The following is a 20,293-nucleotide window of genomic DNA, read 5'->3' on the forward strand; positions in this document are numbered from 1 at the left end:
GTAAAAAAGAAGTTCTTGTCCTCAAGTAGCTTGAAATCTAATGGTTAGAGAAAACATAAAAGAAAGATGTATAGTTATAGATAGATATATACATACACATACAATTGTACATATATACATTATATATAATGTATATTATGTGCTTATACATATGTTTCCAAATGCATATGTATGCATGAACATACACATGAAATGATTAACAGAGGGAAGGAAATTGAAATTAAGAGGGAGCTTGGAGTAGGTTTCTAAGGATGTAAGATTTTAGTTTTGACTTTAAGGGAGCCATAAATTTCAATAGTTGTCATGGAGGAAGGATAGCAGTCCTGGCCTGAGGAATAGTCAGAATAACTGTGAACAATCAAGAAATGAATCTTCTTGTTCATGAAATAAGCAAGATGACAATGTCGCAATGTTTATCCATAGGTATCATAGAATGTTAAAACTGAAAGAGATGTACTTTGGAGATCAGTTTGCTTAGGGATCTCATTTTAAAGATGAGAAAACCAAGTTATACAGAGGTAAAGTGATTTTTCCAGTGATAGAATAAGGTAAAAGTAAAACTGGGACTAAAATTAAAGTATTCTTATTGTCAGGCTAATTTGTATATGTTATAATACAAGGTCCAATGTATTAGTTAACTGTGCTCCAAATGTTTTATTCTAAGGTTGCTGGTTGGATTTTTTAGAACCTAGAATATGTTTTTCAATAAAATACACTGTCTTACATAGTTTGTTTTTCTGGGCATCCTTGTATGCCCTGTTTAACTACTTCCCATGTCAAGATGAAAGATTAAGGATTCCACCCTCTTAAGTCCTCTTAAAATTCCCCTCAAAACAATCCTAAATAAAAGCCTCATACCAACATTTGGAGAACTGAAGCAGTTTTCTGGACCAGAGCAGCTATGAGATCTGTCTCACTGGGATGAGAAGCTTGCACAGGCAATAGCCAGAAAAGACAACTGGAGGGGTCACATGAAGCCCTGTCCCTCAGCATTGACATCCCAATCATATGCTAAGCTCCTATGAGGCTCTATACCTGGAGCCAGCCTAGGACTGGCCAAAGCAAAGCTCCCAATTCTTGGGGATGAAAGTGGTAAGGCTGTGCCTCTGGAGTTTTCCAGCAATAAGTTTCTACTCTTGGAATGAGAAATATGGAGCACAACCCTCTCCAATTCACAAGCAAGGTTCATTATTATACAGTAATTTTTTTAAATAGTAAAAATGAACAAAAGCAATTCAAAAAGAATGTACTTACTCTGATGGCAAGGAGGTTCAGCATAAACATAGAAAAAGGATATGATTTTTAAAATAGCTACACATGAAGCATAAAATACAAAATGGTTTCAGGCCTCCCAAAATCTAATGGAATATCTCAAAAGGATTTCTAAAAAATCAAATTAAATAGTTAAAATAAAATTTTTGGGGGAAAGTGAGTAATGCAAGAAAATCAAGAAAAAAGAATGAACATTTTGTAAAAGAAATCAAAGAAATGAAAAAAGATATTAAAAATTTGCCAATGAAAACAACTTCTTAAAAAGTAGAATTGGCCAAATGGAAGAGGAGGTACAAAAATTCACCGAAGAAAATAAGTTTTTAAAAAGTAGAATAAGCCAAATGAAAAAGGAGACAAGTAAGATCGCTGAAGAAAATAATTTCTTAAAATTAGAATTAGGAAAGTGGAAAATAATGATTCCATGATGCTTTCAGAAACATTAAAAAAAAAAAGAAAAAAGCAAGAAGAAATATGGAATTTCCCATTGTAAAAACAACTGACCTAGAAAGTAAACTGAGGAGAGATAATTTAAGAATGATTGTACTGTCTGAAAACCAAGAATAAAAAAGAACCTGGGCATCAGATTTTCAAGAAATTATCAAAAAAAAGAAACCCTGATATCCTAGAATCAGAGAATAAGATAGAATTCAAATAGTCCATCAAACACTTCTTGAAAGGATACCAAGAGGAAAAACATCTAATAAATTTGATAGCTAAATTCCATAGCTCCCATCCTAAAGGTGGGTTGGGGAGACTTAAAGAAGATTGAAAGAAACAATTCAAATATCATGTAGTCAAAATCAGGATCACATAAGCAGCTACCATGATAAAAGTGCAGAGGGCTTAGAATATGATATTCTGGAATGTAAAGGAACTAATATTACTACCTAGAATCACTTAGCCAGTGAAACTAAGGATAATCCTTCAAGGGGAAAATGGATACTTAAGGCAACTGAGAACTTTCAAAAATTCCCAATTTTAAAAAGTCCCAGAACTTCATAGAAAATTTAACATCCAAACAGAACATTCAAGAGAAGAATAAGGATTCATAAGATTAAATGTGTATATTCTCATATGAGAAAATCATACTTCTAAATCCTGTGAACTTTATCAATATTAGGGTAATGTAAGGAATATACATAGAAATAAGTTATGGGTGTGAATTATTTCTAATGGGAAGACATGTCAAAAATAAGAAGGAGAAAGAAGATTGCATTGGGAGAAGAATGAAGGAAGAAATAGAATGGGTTGAATTCTCTCATATAAAAGAGACTCAAAGTAAGTTACATAGGGGGAGAAGATGGGAGCATGGTGGACAATGATAGCCTAACTCTTATCAGATTTGATTCAAAGAATAGTATACACCCACTCAGAAATATAAATAAGAATAGTTATAGGTTAAGATGGCTGCAACGTAAAATCACGACTCTTACCCTCCTCACCACTGATCAATAAAGACTATCTCAAAATGACAAAAAAAGTTCAGATGAATGAAGGGACCCCACAGTAAGGGTACAACATTGAAGGTATATGCAATTTGGACATTTCAACTCTCTAATGTGTAAAGATGAATTTAGAGTTGTGACTTAAAATCTAGATTTAATTGGTTGCCAGGGGAAATCCCAAATAAAATACCCAAATCAGTCTGGTATTTTATGGTAATTTAATTAATATAGAGGGAAAGAATTAAGGAGAGGGAAGGAAGGGGATATAGGATTTCTTTCACCTGGCCTGTGCCAGGGGGAATTTAAAAATTCCTGCCTCTAGGTCTCTGAAGAAGATTAGAGACTTCTAAGAGGATAAAGTTGGATAGTAAAGGAGGAAAACTCAGTCTGAAACTCACCACCAAACTGGACAATAGCTTTTGTAGCCATGCTAAGAGGCCGAAAGGCTCAGCACGCACCTCTCAGCTAACTCTCCATTGCCAATAAGGGAAAGAGAGTGTTTTCAAATAAGATCCTCTTGGAGACAGCAAGGGAGCCAAATATATAGACCTTTCACCCTTGTGTCTTCTCTTTTAAATGCCCATTCCTAGTTCTCATCTTCTTTTGATTAGATTATATCTTTAGAGTTACTTCACACTTCTTTGTTAAGTTCACCTTATGTTCATTACTTGACCTTTTTATGATTAATTTAACCTCCATAGTTACTTAACATTTTTTTGGATTAAGATACTAAAAATAGATAGCTTAAAGTTCAAGCTTCACTATAAGGTGAGAACTAAGTCCCTTCATTGTTCAATCAGGATATTACAACTTTATCTTCCCTTAAAGTATGGTCTAAGTAGGGTGGAATAATTTAGAGTTCCCAAGACATTCCTGATTTTGTTAAACTAAGTATCTTCATTGTTACAAACAGGAAATAGCTAAATCCAATCTTCACAAAGGGAGTGAAATAGCTCCCACCAAAATGCAAGCTGATCAACCCACCCCAAGCCCACATACAGTGCCAGAGTCAGAGCCAGCACACCAGAATCAGAGCAAGCAAGGGGCAACTCTAGGTCCTTGGGAGCTAAGACCACCAGGGACTTACTCCTGAGAGCAGTTAGACTTGGGACCCAAGTACTCTGAAGAGGGCAGACCTTGGGTGCTGAGATAGAGCTGAGAAGGGTAGCACACAGTAGAAGCTGTGGAAACTCTAAAGTAGTCTCATGCAAAAACTGTGCTCCATAGCTCCATACACAGAGAGTCTGCCCTCCTTACTCAGACTTTTGGCTGGGAAGGAAAGGAAAACTAGCCTAGCCATGGCCAGAAATATCCAAGAAATACAACCTTCAACCACCAAAAAGAACAAGAGAAAGGCATTGACCGTGGATACTTTTATGCAGAAAAAAATCCAGACCACAGAGGAGACTGCAGAGAAAGACAAACAACCAAACACATCCTAACTTTCAAAAAAAATGAAAATTGGTCCCAAGTGTTATAAGAAATCAGGCTTGATTTTGAGATCCATGTTAAAAAGACAGAACTTGGTAAAAAAAGGGGGTAAGAATAGTTCAAAAAGAAAATAACAGTTTAAATGACAGAATATCAACCTTGGAAAAGACATCCAGAAACCAAATGAAATGATAAGCAAATTGAAGACCTGCTGGAAGTCATGAGAAGCAGGATAGACTAAACCAAAAAGGAAAATCAAAAGATCCTAGTGGAAAACCAGTCTTTAAAGACTAGAATTAGGCAAGTAGAAGCTAATTATCTCACAAGACAGCAACAATTATGATGAGGTAGAATCAAGATGGTATCGTTGGTGCAGCAATCTTTCAGACCTCTGAAAATCCTTACTTACTGATTACAAACTAAATGCTCCCAGGGGACTGAAAATCAAACCTAACAAAAAGACAGAGCCAAGAAACCCTCCTTCTGGAATCAACATAAATACTATGCCCCCCAAAGCCAGAATTTGAGAACACTCCAGTTGAAGTGGAAGGAAGATAGAAGGTCCCAGGACCCCTCCCTTACCTAGATCACTAAGCCTTTAGAGCACCTGGAGCCTCTGGGTGGGCAATGGTGCTGGTCTGGAGGGAATACCTTATTGGCAAAGCTATGCCAGGCTTAGAGCATTGAACACAAGCAGTGGGGGAAAAGTTAGAGAAGAAGCACAAAGTAGGCAGCTTAGTTGCAAAATTGGAGACACTCCTTACTTCCCCTATGGTTCCCAAAGTTTTGGACTCAGGGCACATCCAGCAACCTAGCTGGACTTAATCCCATCAAAGCCTTTAGAGGGAAGGGAAGCTTAAGCTCCCAAAACCCTTCCCCACAGATGGCCCTGAGAGATTTACTGACAAAACTCCAAGGGAGAAGGCAGAAATAAAAGCCCAAAACCATACCCACACACACAAAAAAATGAGAGGGTCAAGAGCTCAGGCAACTGCAGAGAGTAAAGAAGGGGTAAATATGAGCAAACAACAGAAAAAGGAAAAATAAATTACAATCAACAGCTTCTATATAGGCAATGAACAAAGAACAAATGGAACAGAGACAGAAGAGGGAACACCAAGTAAAAAAACAGAGAACCCAGCTAACTGGATACACGCTCTGGAAGAACTGAAAATACAATTCAAAACACAATTAAGAGAGGCTGAAGACAACTGGGAAAAGAACTTGAAAACTAAGATAAGTCATCTGGAAATAGAGGCACATGAACTAAAACAAGAAAAGAATGTCTTGATAGCCAAAATCAACCAGCTTGAAAATGAAGCAAAGGAGATGAATGATGAGACAAAGAGGATGAAAGATGACCTCCAACAAATATCAGACCAGAAGGAGAATGATGACTATAAGGGCAAATTTTGGGTTGAGACTGAATATAAAATTAATTGGTAGCCAGGGATTAATTCAAAGACCAATAAAAAATATTTAAGTCAGTTTATAAATTTTATGGTGGCTTAATTAATATAGAGGGAAGGAATTAAGAAGAAGAGAGAGGAAAAAGGGTATAGGATTTCTCCGGCCTAACCTGAGCCAAGGGAAGTTCAGAGACCTTCCAGCCACGAGGCCTCCTCTGAGATAAGGGGGGTCCTATGAAGATGGTATCTTTAGGAAAATTAAAGGAAAAAAAAATCAGCCTAAACTCCGAGAGAGCTCAGTGAAGATGCCTCACCAGAACTAGGCTACTAAGTTTCTCCCAGTATTGTATCAAGGACACTCACCACCAAAACCAGACAATAGCTCAGTCACACCAAGATGAAAAGAAGCCTAGCACGCTGCCACCAGCCACCTCTTTGCCACAAGAGCCAGAGCCACCTCTCCATGAAAAAAGCCCGAGAGAGGAAGTGATGCGAAATATATAGACCATTTTTTACATCACTTCCTGCATCTCACATGTACCAATGGTAGCTTAAACTTGACTTATTACAGCCCAGGGGTCTGCTGGTTGTTTCTGATTTGTTATTTGCTACCACATGACTGTCATAGGCCATCCTTCTCAACATTTAATCCTTAAGTAGGGTCGTAGACATTCCTGTTTTGTTGGACTAAGCAGGGTGGAGTAAATCTAAAATTCACATGACCAAAAAGCCAGGGATGAAATCCAGTCTTTAAGAACCAGAATACATCAACTAGAATCAAGTAACTTCGCAAGGTAGCAGGACACTATAAAACAAAATGAAAAAAAAATGAAAAAAATTGAGGAAAATATGAAGCACCTCATTCACAAAACAGAAGATTTAGAAAAACATTCTAGGAGAGACAACTTAAAAATCATTTGTCTACCAGAAGACCATGACAAAAAAAAGAAAAAAAGTGTGGACATCATTCTACAGGAAATTGTTCAAGAAAACTGCCCTGATATTATAGAACAAGATGGAAAAGTGGAGATAGAAAGAATCCATAGATCACCTCCTATACTTAATCCCCAACTGACAACACCCAGGACTGTTATAGCCAAATTCAAGAACTATCAGATCAAGGAAAAATATTACAAGCTGTTAAGAAGAAGTCATTCAGATGTCATAGAACCATAGAGAGGAAAACATAGGATTTGGCTGCATCTACGCTGAAGGACCGAAAGGCATGGAATACGATATTACAGAAAGCAAGGGAACTAGGTCTACAACCAAGAATCAACTACCCAGCAAAAGTGAGTATATTCTTACAGGGGAAAGCATGGTCATTTAACAAAATAGAAGAATTCCAAGAATTTCTAAAGAAAAGACCAGACCTGAACAGAAATTTGATGGATAAGCACAGAACTGAAGGGAATCATCAAAAGGTAATTAAAAAAAGAGGGAAAAAAGAAAAACAAAACTGAACAAAAAAAAAACTTTTTAAGAGACCAAAATAAGTTAAAATGATATGTATTTCTATAAGAAAAGAGGACATTGGTAACTCTTAAAAATTGTTATTATCACCAGGGCAGCTAGAAGAAATACACTTAGAGGGAATAGTGACAAACTGTATAGGATAAAATGCCAAGATATAAATATGTATACAGATTTATGTATGCATAAATACATATATATATGTATATGTATACAAATAGATCTAAAAAAAGAGGTTAATACTAAAAGAAATGAGAAAAGAAACAAAAGGGAGTAATTTATATCCCAAAGAAGCTCATGGTAGGAAGGGGAAGAAAATCAATACACTGGAAGGGTAAAGAGGTTGGAGATAGGAAATATTCAACTCTTAAGTTCATTGAAATTGACTCAAAGAGAGAAGAACAATCAAATACATTGGGGAAGAGAACTGATTTTTGCACATAGGGAAGTAGATGGGTAATAAATGCACTGGTGGAGAGGGAAGCAGTACAAGGGATGGAGAGGGTGGAAGTAGTTTAAAAAGACTGTAAAGAAAATAAGGGGAGAATAAGAAGGGAGTGGGTAGAAAGGGAAGTAAAATAAGGGTGGGAATTAGGGAAACTGATTAAAAACAAAACATTGGTGTAGAAGGAAATAGTGAAAGAAGAAAAGGCAGGACTGGAGTAGAAATCAAAATGCTGGGAAATACACAACTGGTAATCATAAGTCTGAATGTGAAAGGAAAGAACTCACCCATAAAATACAAGAAAATAGAAGAGTGGATTAGAATCCAAAACCCTACCATATGCTGTCTACAAGAAACACACATGAGGAAGGTAGACACACATAGGGTAAAAGTAAGAGGATGGAGGCAAATCTATTGGGCATCAACTAATAAAAAGAAGATAGGAGCCTCAATCATGATATCTGAAAAAGCCAAAGTAAAAGTAGATCAGGTCAAAATAGATAGGGAAGGTAATTAAATCTTGATAAAATGCAGTGTAGACAATGAGGAAATATCAGTACTCAACATATATACAAAAAATGGCATAGCATCCAAAATTCTAAAGGAAAGGGTAGTGGAGCTCAAGGATGAAACAAATAGGTAAAGCATACTAGTGGGAGACCTGAAACTTCCTCTTTCAGAACCAGATATATCACACCAAAAAATAAATAAGAAAGAGGTAAGAGAAGTGAATTAAATCTTAGAAAAATGAATTAGTAGATATGTGGACAATAATAAATTGGGAAAAAAAGGAATACACCTTCTTTTTAGCAGCACATGGTACATTCACAAAGATTGACCATGTATAAGGGAATAAAAACATTACAAACAAGGGTAAAAGACCAGAAGTAATAAATGCAACCTTCTCAGATCACAATGCAATGAAAATAATAATTAGTGAGGCTACATGGAGAGGTAAATAAAAATTTAATTGGAAATTAAATAATATGATTCTCCAAATTTGATTAAAGAACAAATCATAGAATCAATTAACAACGTTATTGAAGAAAATGACAATGATAAGACTTCCTTTCAGAATCTATGGGATGCAGCCAAAGCAGTACTCAGGGGGAAATTTATATCTTGAGGTCATATATTAACAAATTAGAGAGGGCAGAGGTCAATGAATTTGGCATGCAAATTAAAAAAACTAGAAAGTGAACAAATTAAAAATCCTCAGATTAAGACTAAATTAGTGATCTAAAAATCAAAGGAGAAATTAATAAAATTGAAAGTCAAAGAACTATTGATTTAATAAACAAGACTAGAAACTGGTACTTTGAAAACAAATAGAAAAATTACTGGTCAATCAATTAAAAAAAGGAAAGACAAAAACCAAATTGATTGTATCCAAGATGAAAAGGGAGACCTCGCCTCTAACGAAGAGGAAATTAAGGAAATCATTAAAAATTATTATGCCTAATTATATGGCAATAAATATGGAAACCTAGGTGATATGAATGAATATTTACAAAAATATAAATTGCCTAGACTAACTGAGGAAGAAATAGACTACCTAAGCAACCTCATATCAGAAAAAGAAATTGAACAAGCCATCAAAGAAATCCCTAAGAAAAAAATCTCAAGGTCTAGATTGATTCACAAATGAATTCTATCAAACATTCAATGAAGAACTAATACCAATATTTTACAAAAAAATTGACAGAAAAAGCAAAGAAGGAGTTCTACCAAATTCCTTTTATGGCACAAATATGGTACTGATTCCAAAGCCAGGCAGGTCAAAAACAGAAAAATAAAAGTATAGACCAATCTCCTTAATGAATAGAGATGCAAAAATTTTAAATAGGATACTAGTAAAAAGACACCAGCAAGTAATCACGAGGGTTATTCACTATGACCAGGTAGGATTCATACCAGGAATGCAAGGATGGTTCAATATTAGGAAAACCATCCACATAATTGACCACATCAACAAGTAAACCAAAAAAAATCACATGATTATCTCAATAGATGCAGAAAAAGCCTTTGACAAAATACAACACCCATTCCTATTAAAACAGTAGAAAGTATAGGAATAGAAAGGTCTTTCCTAAAATGAATAAACAGTATATATCTAAAACCATCAGCAAGTATCATCTGCAATGGGGAAAAATTAGAATCCTTCTCAATAAGATTAGGAGTGAAACAAGGATGCCCATTGTCACTTCTATTCTTAAACATTGTAGTAGAAACAATAAGAGTAGCTATTAGAGAAGAAAAAGAAATTAAAGTTATTAAAATAGGCAATGAGGAGACCAAGCTATCAGTCATCGCAGATGATATGATGGTCTACTTATAGAATCCTAGAGAATACACAAAAAAACTAGTGGAAATACTCAACAACTTTAGCAAAGTTGCAAGATACAAAATAAATCCACCTAAATCATCAGCATTTCTATATATTTCCAAAACATCCAGGCATCAGGAGTTAGAGAGAGAAATTCCTTTTAAACTCACCATAGACAATATGAAATAGTTAGGAATCTATCTGCCAAGACAAACATAGGAAATATTTTAACACAACTACAAAACACTATCCACAAAATTAAAACTAGATCTAAATAATTGGAAAAACATGAATTGCTCGTGGGTAGAATGAGATAACATGATAAAAATGACTATCCTACCCAAATTAATTGACTTATTTAGTGCCAAACCCATTAAACTACCTAGAAAATTTTTTACTGAATTATAAATTAAACTATAGCAAAGTGCATTTGGAAAAACAAAAATATCAAGAATATCAAGGGAAATACTGAAAAATATGTGAACAAAGGTGGCCTAACAGGACAAGACCTCAAAGTACACTATAAAGCAGTGGTCATCAAAACAGTATGGTAGTGGCTAAGAGACAGAAGGGAGGATCAGTGGAATAGACTTGGGGTAAGTGACCTCAGGAAGACAGTCTATGATAAACCCAAAGATCCCAGATTTGGGGACAAAAATCGACTATTTGACAACAACTACTGGGAAAATTGTCTGCCCTTTGATCCAGCCATAGCACTGCTGGGCTTGTACCCCAAAGAGATAATGGACAAAAAGACTCGTACAAAAATATTCATAGCTGCGCTCTTTGTGGTGGCCAAAAATTGGAAAATGAGGGGATGCCCTTCAATTGGGGTATGGCTGAACAAATTGTGGTATATGTTGGTGATGGAATACTATTGTGCTAAAAGGAATAATAAAGTGGAGGAATTCCATGGAGACTGGAACAACCTCCAGGAAGTGATGCAGAGCGAAAGGAGCAGAACCAGGAAAACATTATACACAGAGACTGATACATTGTGGTACAATCGAAGGTGATGGACTTCTCCATTAGTATCAATGCAATTTCCCTGAACAATCTGCAGGGATCTAAAAAAAAATACTACCCACAAGCAGAGGATAAACTGTGGGAGTAAAAACACCGCTGAAAAGCAACTGCTTGACTACAGGGTTCGAGGAGATAAGACTGAGGAGAGACTCTAAATGAACACTGTAATGCAAACTCCAACAACAGGGAAATGGGTTCGAGTCAAGAACACATGTGATAACCAGTGGAATCATGCATCGGCTATGGGAGAGGGAAAGGCGGGGGGAGGGGGAAGGGGAGGGGAGGAAAAGAAAACGATCTTTGTTTCCAGTGAATAATGTATGAAAACGACCAAATAAAATAATATTTAAAAAAATAAAAAAAAAGAAATTAACAATCTTGGGTTTCTGTGTTCAAACCTATTCTCCCCTCACTTAAGGAGGCCCTATAAGATCATAAGATCATAGATCCAGAGCTGGAAGGGACCTCAGAAGACATTTTGCTCAACTCCTACATTCAATATTTGGGGAAACTAAGACTTAAGTGCCCATAGTCACACTGCTAGTTATACAGCAGGTATGTAAAGGTGAAAATTATTGGTTGGACAATAATTTTATGAAATTATTTGGTCGCCAATATTTATTATATCTTGAGTCAAACATTTATGCATAAGTATTTATAAATAGTGAGGAAACAGTAAAAAAGAGAAATATTAGTGGGATAGAGAAGTTATCTATCCTATCAATATCAATGTTTTGCTCAAGGTCTGCTTAATCCAGGCATAGATTAAATAGCTCTCAGTAAGGAAGGCTGGTAGTGAATAACCATGTGGCTTCCTCTAAGATGGAAGCTAATCTGTTAGGAAACTAGGAAGGGAGTCAGTCCTTCACTCACCCAATGAAGTAGTCCATGAGTCAGAGTCCAAGTTGAAGCCAAGCTGCATGCCCACTATCAAAGCTGCAGTCACCAGCAAAGCTCCCTCAAAGACTATCTCGAGGAAACACTCTCTTCATACTATCTTTTTTTTTTTTGAATAGTGATCAGAAAAGGATTTTTATTTTTGCATTTGTTTATAACTTTTTAATGTACTCAGTCAATTTTTGTAAAGGGGTTTTACATATACATATACACATAAACACACACAAATATATATATATATATATGTATACATAAAACATATACATATCTGTATCTACCTCCACACACTTTGTTTCCTTTCAATAATTGCCAGTTAAAATTTCTAACTCTTCTCATTCTACTTGGGCTCTTTACTTTTTTGTCCAATTTCTGGTTTATTTGTCTAGCTATTCTATAGTTATACTTTTAATGTCAATTAACCTAGATACTATGCCATTTAGTGTATATATAGTCTATTGAGATTGTCTTTAGTATATTTCAGCCAAGTATAGTTCCCTTATCTCCTTTAATGGAATCTATTTTTGCCATTATCTTTTTTTGAAATAACTTCTACTCTTTCTTTTCTGAGTTCAGCTGAATAGATTTTGCTCCAGCTCATTATTTTAAGGCTATATGGCTTTATGTTTCTAATCCATTCTATCTTCTTCTGATTTATGGGAGAATTCATCTCATTCACTTTTAGTAATGATTTTTATGCATTTCTCTCCATCCTCTTACATCTCATACTTTTTTCCTCTTTGCTCCTTACCCTCTCTTTACAGTTTGCCAATGCTCTAAAATGGATACAGCTTCAACTGCCCTCTCTTCTTTCCTTTACCCAGATCCTAATCACAGATTCTTATTCCTTCTTTTTCCTTTTAAACTTCAGTGATCTCTGCTCTACTCTTAAAATTTTGCTTTTATGAATAATCCCTCCTTAGATGTCTCTTCCTCTCATTCCTTCCTTTCTTCTCTCCTCTTTCTGCTGAGTTGACTGTATTTCTTCTGAAGCAAACTTTGGGTGTTCTATTATCTTTTGATCAATTCAGACGAAGGTAAGATTTTAAGTAATGGCTGATCCTCTACCCCTTTTCTCTTTCCAGGCCTGGCATTTCTATCTATTGTGCTAACTAGCTGCCCCCCACCCCTACCCCAACTGTTAATAAGCCTGGGAAGGAGATGGACAAGAGGGATTTAAGATTTGGATGTGGTTCAAACCAAAGCCGCATGTACAAAGTAGGATCAATGGAAAGCATACACATGTTAAAACATTCAATTTAAACTAATTTTTTATTAAATATCCAAAAGAAAAGTTCACACTAAAAAACTTTCATCCCCAATTTTACTTTACTACAGACTACTGAAGAGAGGCTTATAGTTACTAAATATCAGCTTTAGCTTTTCTTGATTTTTCCACATTAATAAAATTTTTTTTAAGAAATCAATGCACTGAGTCAACTTTTCAATCGTTTTTCCAGTTTTCTGGAGTTACCCAACACACATACCCAAATAGATTTATCAGGAGAAACATTTAAAATTGACAACAAATTAGACAGCATTTAAATTATCTTTTCATTCCTTAAAATTTTAAGTTGGGGCAAATATCCCCCAATTACCTTCCAGTTTATGAAGAATCTCAGGTGGACAATTCAACTTCAGAGCAATCCAATGTCAACACACAAAAACTGTTGGATATGTCCTACTTGACCTTGGACACTGAACATGTTCTAAGTAAAGCTTATTTGACACTTCATATTAGAAATTTTTTTTATTTTCTTTGATTGTCAGACTTTATTCTAAATCTGTCCCATTCCCTTACAAAATTGGTAAAATAAAAAATAAATGTAATTATCGTAGCATCAAATTTTAAAGCTTTCAAAGAGAAAATGAATGTCTCCTGAATTCATGTAACATTCCACCCCTTCGAGTCTTAATTAGGAATTTCCCATTATAAATCCGCCCCACATATTAGGAAAATAGCATTAGGATGACATTCTCTCTACTGGTGTCCCAGAAATAAGCACCATTAACATCCTCAATACAAACTTCTTCATAAATCATCTCTAATAGAGCAGCCACCAGAGCTAGGTAGAATGACAAAATACCTCCCAGGATTTTTTGTCAAATCACTAGAGCAGAGGCAGAACTATTTAGATATTTTTTAATAGCTTTTGAATTTTTGTGGATTAGAAGTCACCTTGGAAAAGATGAAACATTTTCAAAAAATTTAGAAATAAAAATTGCCCTAATTCACCACAACATTATAACTGTTATTACAAATCACTAAAACCCCTTAAGTGTTGAACTTGAAATGAACATATTCATTTTCTAATTGAAAATTTTGCTAGATTGGATTAATAAATAATACAGTTCTGCTCAGTTACTGCTCATCAAGTGTTCAAGTCTGCAACACCTCAGGGATTCAAAGCCAAGCCAAGTCACTTTTCTCAGTTTGTCACCTAATGATTTTCAATGTGGGAAGTCAAGAGGTGGCCTGTTTAATTCTTGGGTAGAAGTAGGTAAATAAATTACAGTTTGTGTAAAGTTTGTTTTCAGAACCATCAGGATCGGCCAAGAAGGTCGAGTTGTTTTGTTTTTTTCAAGTGATGGACTTAAATCACTCACTGATTTTGCACTGTTTTCCCATAACCTCCTCTCCCAGCATCGTAGTCTTGTCTGTACTCATCTCGCACCTGGCCCCCAGACCGTCCCCTTCCATATTGCCTGCCCTCTCGGAATCCTGCATCCCAGTCTGTGCGGATGATCCGGTCATCCAGGTGAGTCCCATTAATGTACCGCATGGCGTTCTCGGCGTCGGCACGGCAGTAGTACTCCACGAAGCAGAAGCCGCAGGCTGTTTTCTTTACTTTATCCAGGCCCATGATTATTTTCTTAATGTCCCCGCTTTTACTGAAGAGTTCGTAGATCTGTTCCTCCGTGGTGTAAAAGGACAGGTTCCCGACACACAGAGTGCAGCTTTTCTTTAATAATTTTTCTTGGTCTTCCATTTTACCTCGGAACTGCTGGTCACGGTACCAGCCGAGCTCCACATAGGAGTCGCTCTGCAGCGCAATCAGAAGCCCACCCGACATGATGGCGATGACCCAGACTGAGGTAAGGGTAGGATGGGGCGGAGGCAGCGGTAGGGTATGGCCACGCGGCTGCGAGAGAAGAAGGCGGTGGTGGTGGTGCCTCCGGCCGGGAGAAGCGCAGAAAAGGAAGACGAAGGGCGATTCGAGAAGAAATATCGTGAGGAACGGAGGCGGCTGGGGCAAACGGCAAGGTCGGCGACCAGCGCGATCAATGAAAAGAATCTATACTATCATCTTAAAGACAATCTGCATCAGGGTGAAGGATTTCATGGTTTTTTTGGTGGCTCCTTGTCCCTTCCCCTCTTCACAGGGGTCAATCACAATTTCCAAATTGTCTAGCACTGCCCAGGGGGACGGTGTCTGTGGGATAGGTTTCTCACCTCCTTAAGTTTAAGTTCACATCTAAGGGTGTGAATTTTCTAAAATTCACCTTCTGGAGGGGTGAATACTCATCCTGGCTGATTGAGTTTCTGAGGGTGTGAATTCATTAACTGTTTTTCAAGATCATCCACCTACTTCAAGCTTGTGTTGATTCAACCAGAAGGTAGACAAAGGAGAGTCAATCCTGTCTTCACAATCTATTGAAGTACTTAAATTAGTGTTAACTCAGGATAGACAATAGAGTAAAGAATTCTTTTTCACAGGTGTGGGATATGAACCAAAGTTCTGTGATTTCAGAGTGAGTGTTCTTTCCCATAGTCTTTCACAATTTCTGCTATCACTAATATTTTGGTGTAACATCACCAAATCTTGATTATTTTGGGGAAGATGAATAGAAATATGGTTGGAAAAATATAATATACATAAACAGCCAGAAACAGATAGAAAAAGAAAAATGGTTCTCAATCTTTTATGATCTACTTATCTTTCCATAGTGATGATTGAAAGGTAGGTAGGGGGTACATTGGGTAAATTATGCTATAGTCAAAGATTAATGTAACTCTTGATAATCTATATGTGAAACTTGGCTAACCAACAACAAATTAGTGTAGAAAAAGAATATTATCAGGTGAACATCTTTAAGTGGAATCATCATTTCACAGACTTAGGTGATAGAAAACTGGTTCCAGAGTTTTCACGTGAGAAGAGAGATTGCAAAATTCATTCATATCTATACTTCAGAAGAAATAAGGAACATCATTTTTATGAAGATTAACTTCATGAAATTGAATCAATTTATTTTCCTCAAGATGTCTGCAAAGATAGTTGCAGTCTCATGGCTAATAACAGTTTTGCATAGGATCAAAGAAAATAAAGAGGATCTAAATAGAAATTTGTAAGTCTCCAAATCACATTATCATAAATGAAATATCTTATAATTTCAAGGATACAACAGAGAGAAGATGGTGGCAAATATATTTTGAAGCAATATAGTTTAAAATAAAAATGAATGAAGGCAAGTGTTACAAAGAATTGAAAGCAACTGTGTTGAGTCAAATTTCTAAGAATACAAGTCATTCCCCAATTGATAAATGGTTAAAAACACAAACAGGCAGTTCTCAAATGGAGAAATTAAAGCTAACTTTAGTCAGATGAAAAATGATTCAAAGCACTATTAATTAGAAAAATGAAGATTAAAATAGCAATGAGGTACCACCTCATATCTATGAGATTGGCTGATATAACAAAAAAGGAAAATGATAAATGTTGTAAGTGATAGAGCAAAATTGTGTCACTAAATTCACTGTTGGTAGAACTGTGAACTGATTTAACAATTCTGGAAAGCAGTTGGAATTATAATCAAAGGGCCATAAATCTGGGTATGTGCTTTAACCCAAGAAAAGCTTTAGTAGTACTATATCCCAAAGAGATCAAAAATAGGGGGGAAAGACCAATTTAGACAAAAATATTTAAAGCAGCTTTTTCTTGTGGTGGTAAAGAAAATGTGGAAAATGAAGAGTTGTCCATCAATTATGGAATGGCTGAACAAGTTTTGATATATGTTTATAATAGAACACACTATTGTGCTATAAAAAATTATGAACAGGACAATCATTAAAATATCTGGGAAAACTTGTATTAATTAATGCAAAATGAAGCAAGATAAATGAAATAATGTACTGTTCCAAATGTGAATATCTCAACTATTATCAGAATTATTGAATTTATGTATAAGACTAGAAGCTGGTACTTTGAAAAAAATAGAAAAAGTACTAGTTAATCTAATAAAAAAAGGAAAGGAGAAAACAAAATTAACACTATCACAGATGAAAAGGGTGACCTCACCTCTAATAAAGAGGGAATTAAGATAATTATTAAGAATGATTTTGCCCAACTATATGGCAATAAATATGGCAATTTAGGTGATATGGATGAATATTTACAAATATATAAATCACCTATATTAACAGAAGAAATAGAATACTTGAACAATCCCATATCACCAAAAGAGATTGAACAAATCATCAAAGAACAACCTAAGAAAAAATTCCCAGGGTGAGATGGATTCACAAGTGAATTCTATCAAACATTTAAAGAACAACTAAAGTCAATACTATATGAACTATTTGACAAAATAAGCAAAATACTTTTTTTATGAAACAAATATGGTACTGATTCTGTTGTGAAATAGAAACCCACAGCCTCCATATAGACAATTTAGGTAAATAAAGTCAAAAAAGCAAAATTTCTCCAAGTCAAAGTAGAAAGTTAGATTTTATTGGAAGAAGTCCAAGTCCTCCAATAAAAGCATTCTCACGCATGTATTACATTGTTGGACCCCGGCAAGAGACAACGCCCAAAGGTAGAGACCTGGTTTTTATAACAAAATGAACAATTCCATACAAGATCACAAGACATAGCCTCATATAGACCTTATTTTAGAAACAGTTACCCAATTTTACTGATTGTATTAAGATTATAATGGAATTTATATTAATCACTTTAGAATCACAAAATTGATTATCATAAACCTACCACTATAATCCAATCAAGTATAAGGGGATAGGGGTCTTTTTCCTCACAATTCCAAGGTCAGACAGATCAAAAAAAGAGAAAGAAAACTACAAACCAATCTTTATAATGAACATAGATACAAAATTCTTAAATAGAATACTAGCAAAAAGACTTCAGCAAGTGATCATGAGAATTATTCACTATGATCAAGTGGGATTTATACAAGTAATGTAAGGATGGTTTAATACTAGGAAAACCATCCACCTCAGAAAGATAGTCTATGACAAGCCCAAAGATCCAAGCTTTTTGGACAAAAGTCCACAATTTTATAAAAACTGCTGGGAAAATTGGAAGACAGGGTGGGAGAGATTAGGTTTGGATAAACACCTCACACCCTACAAGAAGATAAACTCAGAATGGGTGAATGACTTGAACATAAAGAAGGAAAATATAAGTAAATTAGGCGAACACAGAATAGTGTACATGTTAGACCTTTGGGAAGGGAAAGATTTTAAAACCAAGCAAGACTTAGAAAGAGTCACAAAATATAAAATAAATAATTTTGACTACATCAAATTAAAAAAGTTTTTGTATAAACAAAACAAAAGTAACCACAATTAGAAGGGAAGTAATAAATTGGGAAAGATTCATCATAACACAATCCTCTGACAAAGGACTAATTACTCAAATTTACAAAGAGCTAAATGAATTATACAAAAAATCAAGGCATTCTCCAATTGATAAATGGGCAAGGAACATGAATAGGTAATTTTCAGTCAAAGAAATAAAAACTATTAATAAGCACGTGAAAAAGTGTTCTAAATCTCTTATAATCATAGAGATACAAATCAACACAACTCTGAGGTATCACCTCACACCTAGCAGATTGGCTAACATGACAGCAAAGGAAAGCAATGAATGCTGGAGGCAATGTGGCAAAGTTGGGACATTAATTCATTGCTGGTGGAGTTGTGAATTGATCCAACCTTTCTGGAGGGCAATTTGGAACTATGCCCAAAGGGCACTAAAGAATGTCTGCCCTTCAATCCTGCCATAGCACTGCTGTTTGTACCCCAAAGAGATAATGGAGAAAAAGACTTGTACAAGAATATTCATAGCTGAGCTCTTTGTGGTGGCCAAAAAATGGAAAATGAGGGGATGCCCTCTGTTTGGGTAATGGCTGAACAAAGTGTGGTATATGTTGTGCTCAAAGAAACAATGAACTGGAAAAATTCAAAGTGAACTAGAATGACCTCCAGGAATTGATGCAGAGTGAATGGAGCAGAAGTAGGAGAACAATGTACACAGAGACTGATTACACTGTGGTACAATCGAATGTAATGGACTTCTCCATTAGTGGCAGTGCAGATATTATGAACAACCCGGAGGGATCCATGAGAAGGAACACTATCCACATTCAGAGGAAAAACTGTGGGACTAAAAACACCAAAGAAAACAATTGCTTGATTACATGGGTTGAAGGGGATATGATTGGGGATATAGACCCTAAAGGAACATCCCAGTGTAAATATCAACGGCATGGAAATAGGTTCTGATCAAGGACACATGTAATAGCCAATGGAATTACATGTCAGCTACTGGAAGGGTGGAGGACAGGGGAAGGAGGAACGGAATATGATTTTTTAACCAAGGAATAATGTTTGAAATTGACGAAATAAAATAAAAAAAAAACAACAACTTTGCAATAGAATGGAACCAAAAGTGTCTTTTGTCATTTGAAATGATTTCTATGTCATGTTCAATGAATGTACATTTTAATAAAGAAGTCATTTGTTGTTCATGATGTGCATTTGTCAGCTTCCCTCTGGTTTATTATTTCTTTGATCCCTTCTCAACCACCTTTTCTCTTGTGAATAAACAGGTACATGTTCACACACATGTTTTATTTATTCATCCTCAATTTCATGTCCCCCCAAAATGGCATTTGTTGGTATTGGAATTGTACATTCTCTCCCACCTTCTCACTTTTCCTCTATCATCTCTTTTTATTTCTGGTGAAGACAAGTCATTGGGCATAGCTTAGACCTGTGCAGTCATGCAAGAGAGTTCCATATCAGCCAAGTAGAAAAAAAAAATGCCAAACTAGATGTCAATTAGAGAAACCTAGAAAACCTTAAAGGGGGTGGGGGGGGGAGGGTGATTCAGGGTGGGTTGGTGCTACAATCTTCCTGCAAATGGATTATTTTTCTCTGTGTGTTGCCTGTGATGGCATTTTCCATTTCCAGTCCTTTGTGACTCCTTTGAATGGATGAATTGCTGAGACTAGCTAAGTGTGTCCCTGTTGAGCACTGCAAGATATTGCAATTCCTGGGTGCAAGATTCTCCTGATTCTGCTCATTTGACTGTACATCAGTTTCCAGAAATCTTGCCAGCTGTACCTGAGAACAAGCTGATGATGAGTATCTCTTAAAGCCCAAGAGTATGTCATCCCTATGTGATACCACATGTGGTTGAACCTTTGTCCACTTGATGTGCACCCTCCCTATTTCCCATTCCTTGCCTTAGAAAAGGAGCTGTCTGCTCAAAATCTTTTTTTCATATAAAGGCCCTTTCCATTTTCCCTTGATCTCTTTGGGACATAG

General features: G+C 35.8%; 1 protein-coding gene across 2 annotated transcripts; it reads right to left on the bottom strand.

Moving 5' to 3' along the window:
- Positions 1-14,324: 14,324 nt before the first annotated feature.
- On the bottom strand, positions 14,325-14,795 carry LOC100020122 (nuclear cap-binding protein subunit 2-like). Of its 2 annotated transcripts, XM_056820869.1 has the most exons (2): positions 14,678-14,795; positions 14,325-14,518 (listed from the first exon to the last, which is right to left on the bottom strand). In XM_056820869.1, the coding sequence occupies exons 1-2, from the start codon at positions 14,793-14,795 to the stop codon at positions 14,325-14,327; spliced, it is 312 nt and encodes a 103-aa protein (XP_056676847.1). The 2 variants fall into 2 exon arrangements, with proteins under 2 accessions (XP_056676847.1, XP_056676846.1); XM_056820868.1 differs by having other exon boundaries at positions 14,325-14,795.
- Positions 14,796-20,293: the final 5,498 nt, after the last annotated feature.

Source organism: Monodelphis domestica, chromosome 3 (genome assembly GCF_027887165.1).
Source record: "Monodelphis domestica isolate mMonDom1 chromosome 3, mMonDom1.pri, whole genome shotgun sequence".
NCBI lineage: Eukaryota > Metazoa > Chordata > Mammalia > Didelphimorphia > Didelphidae > Monodelphis > Monodelphis domestica.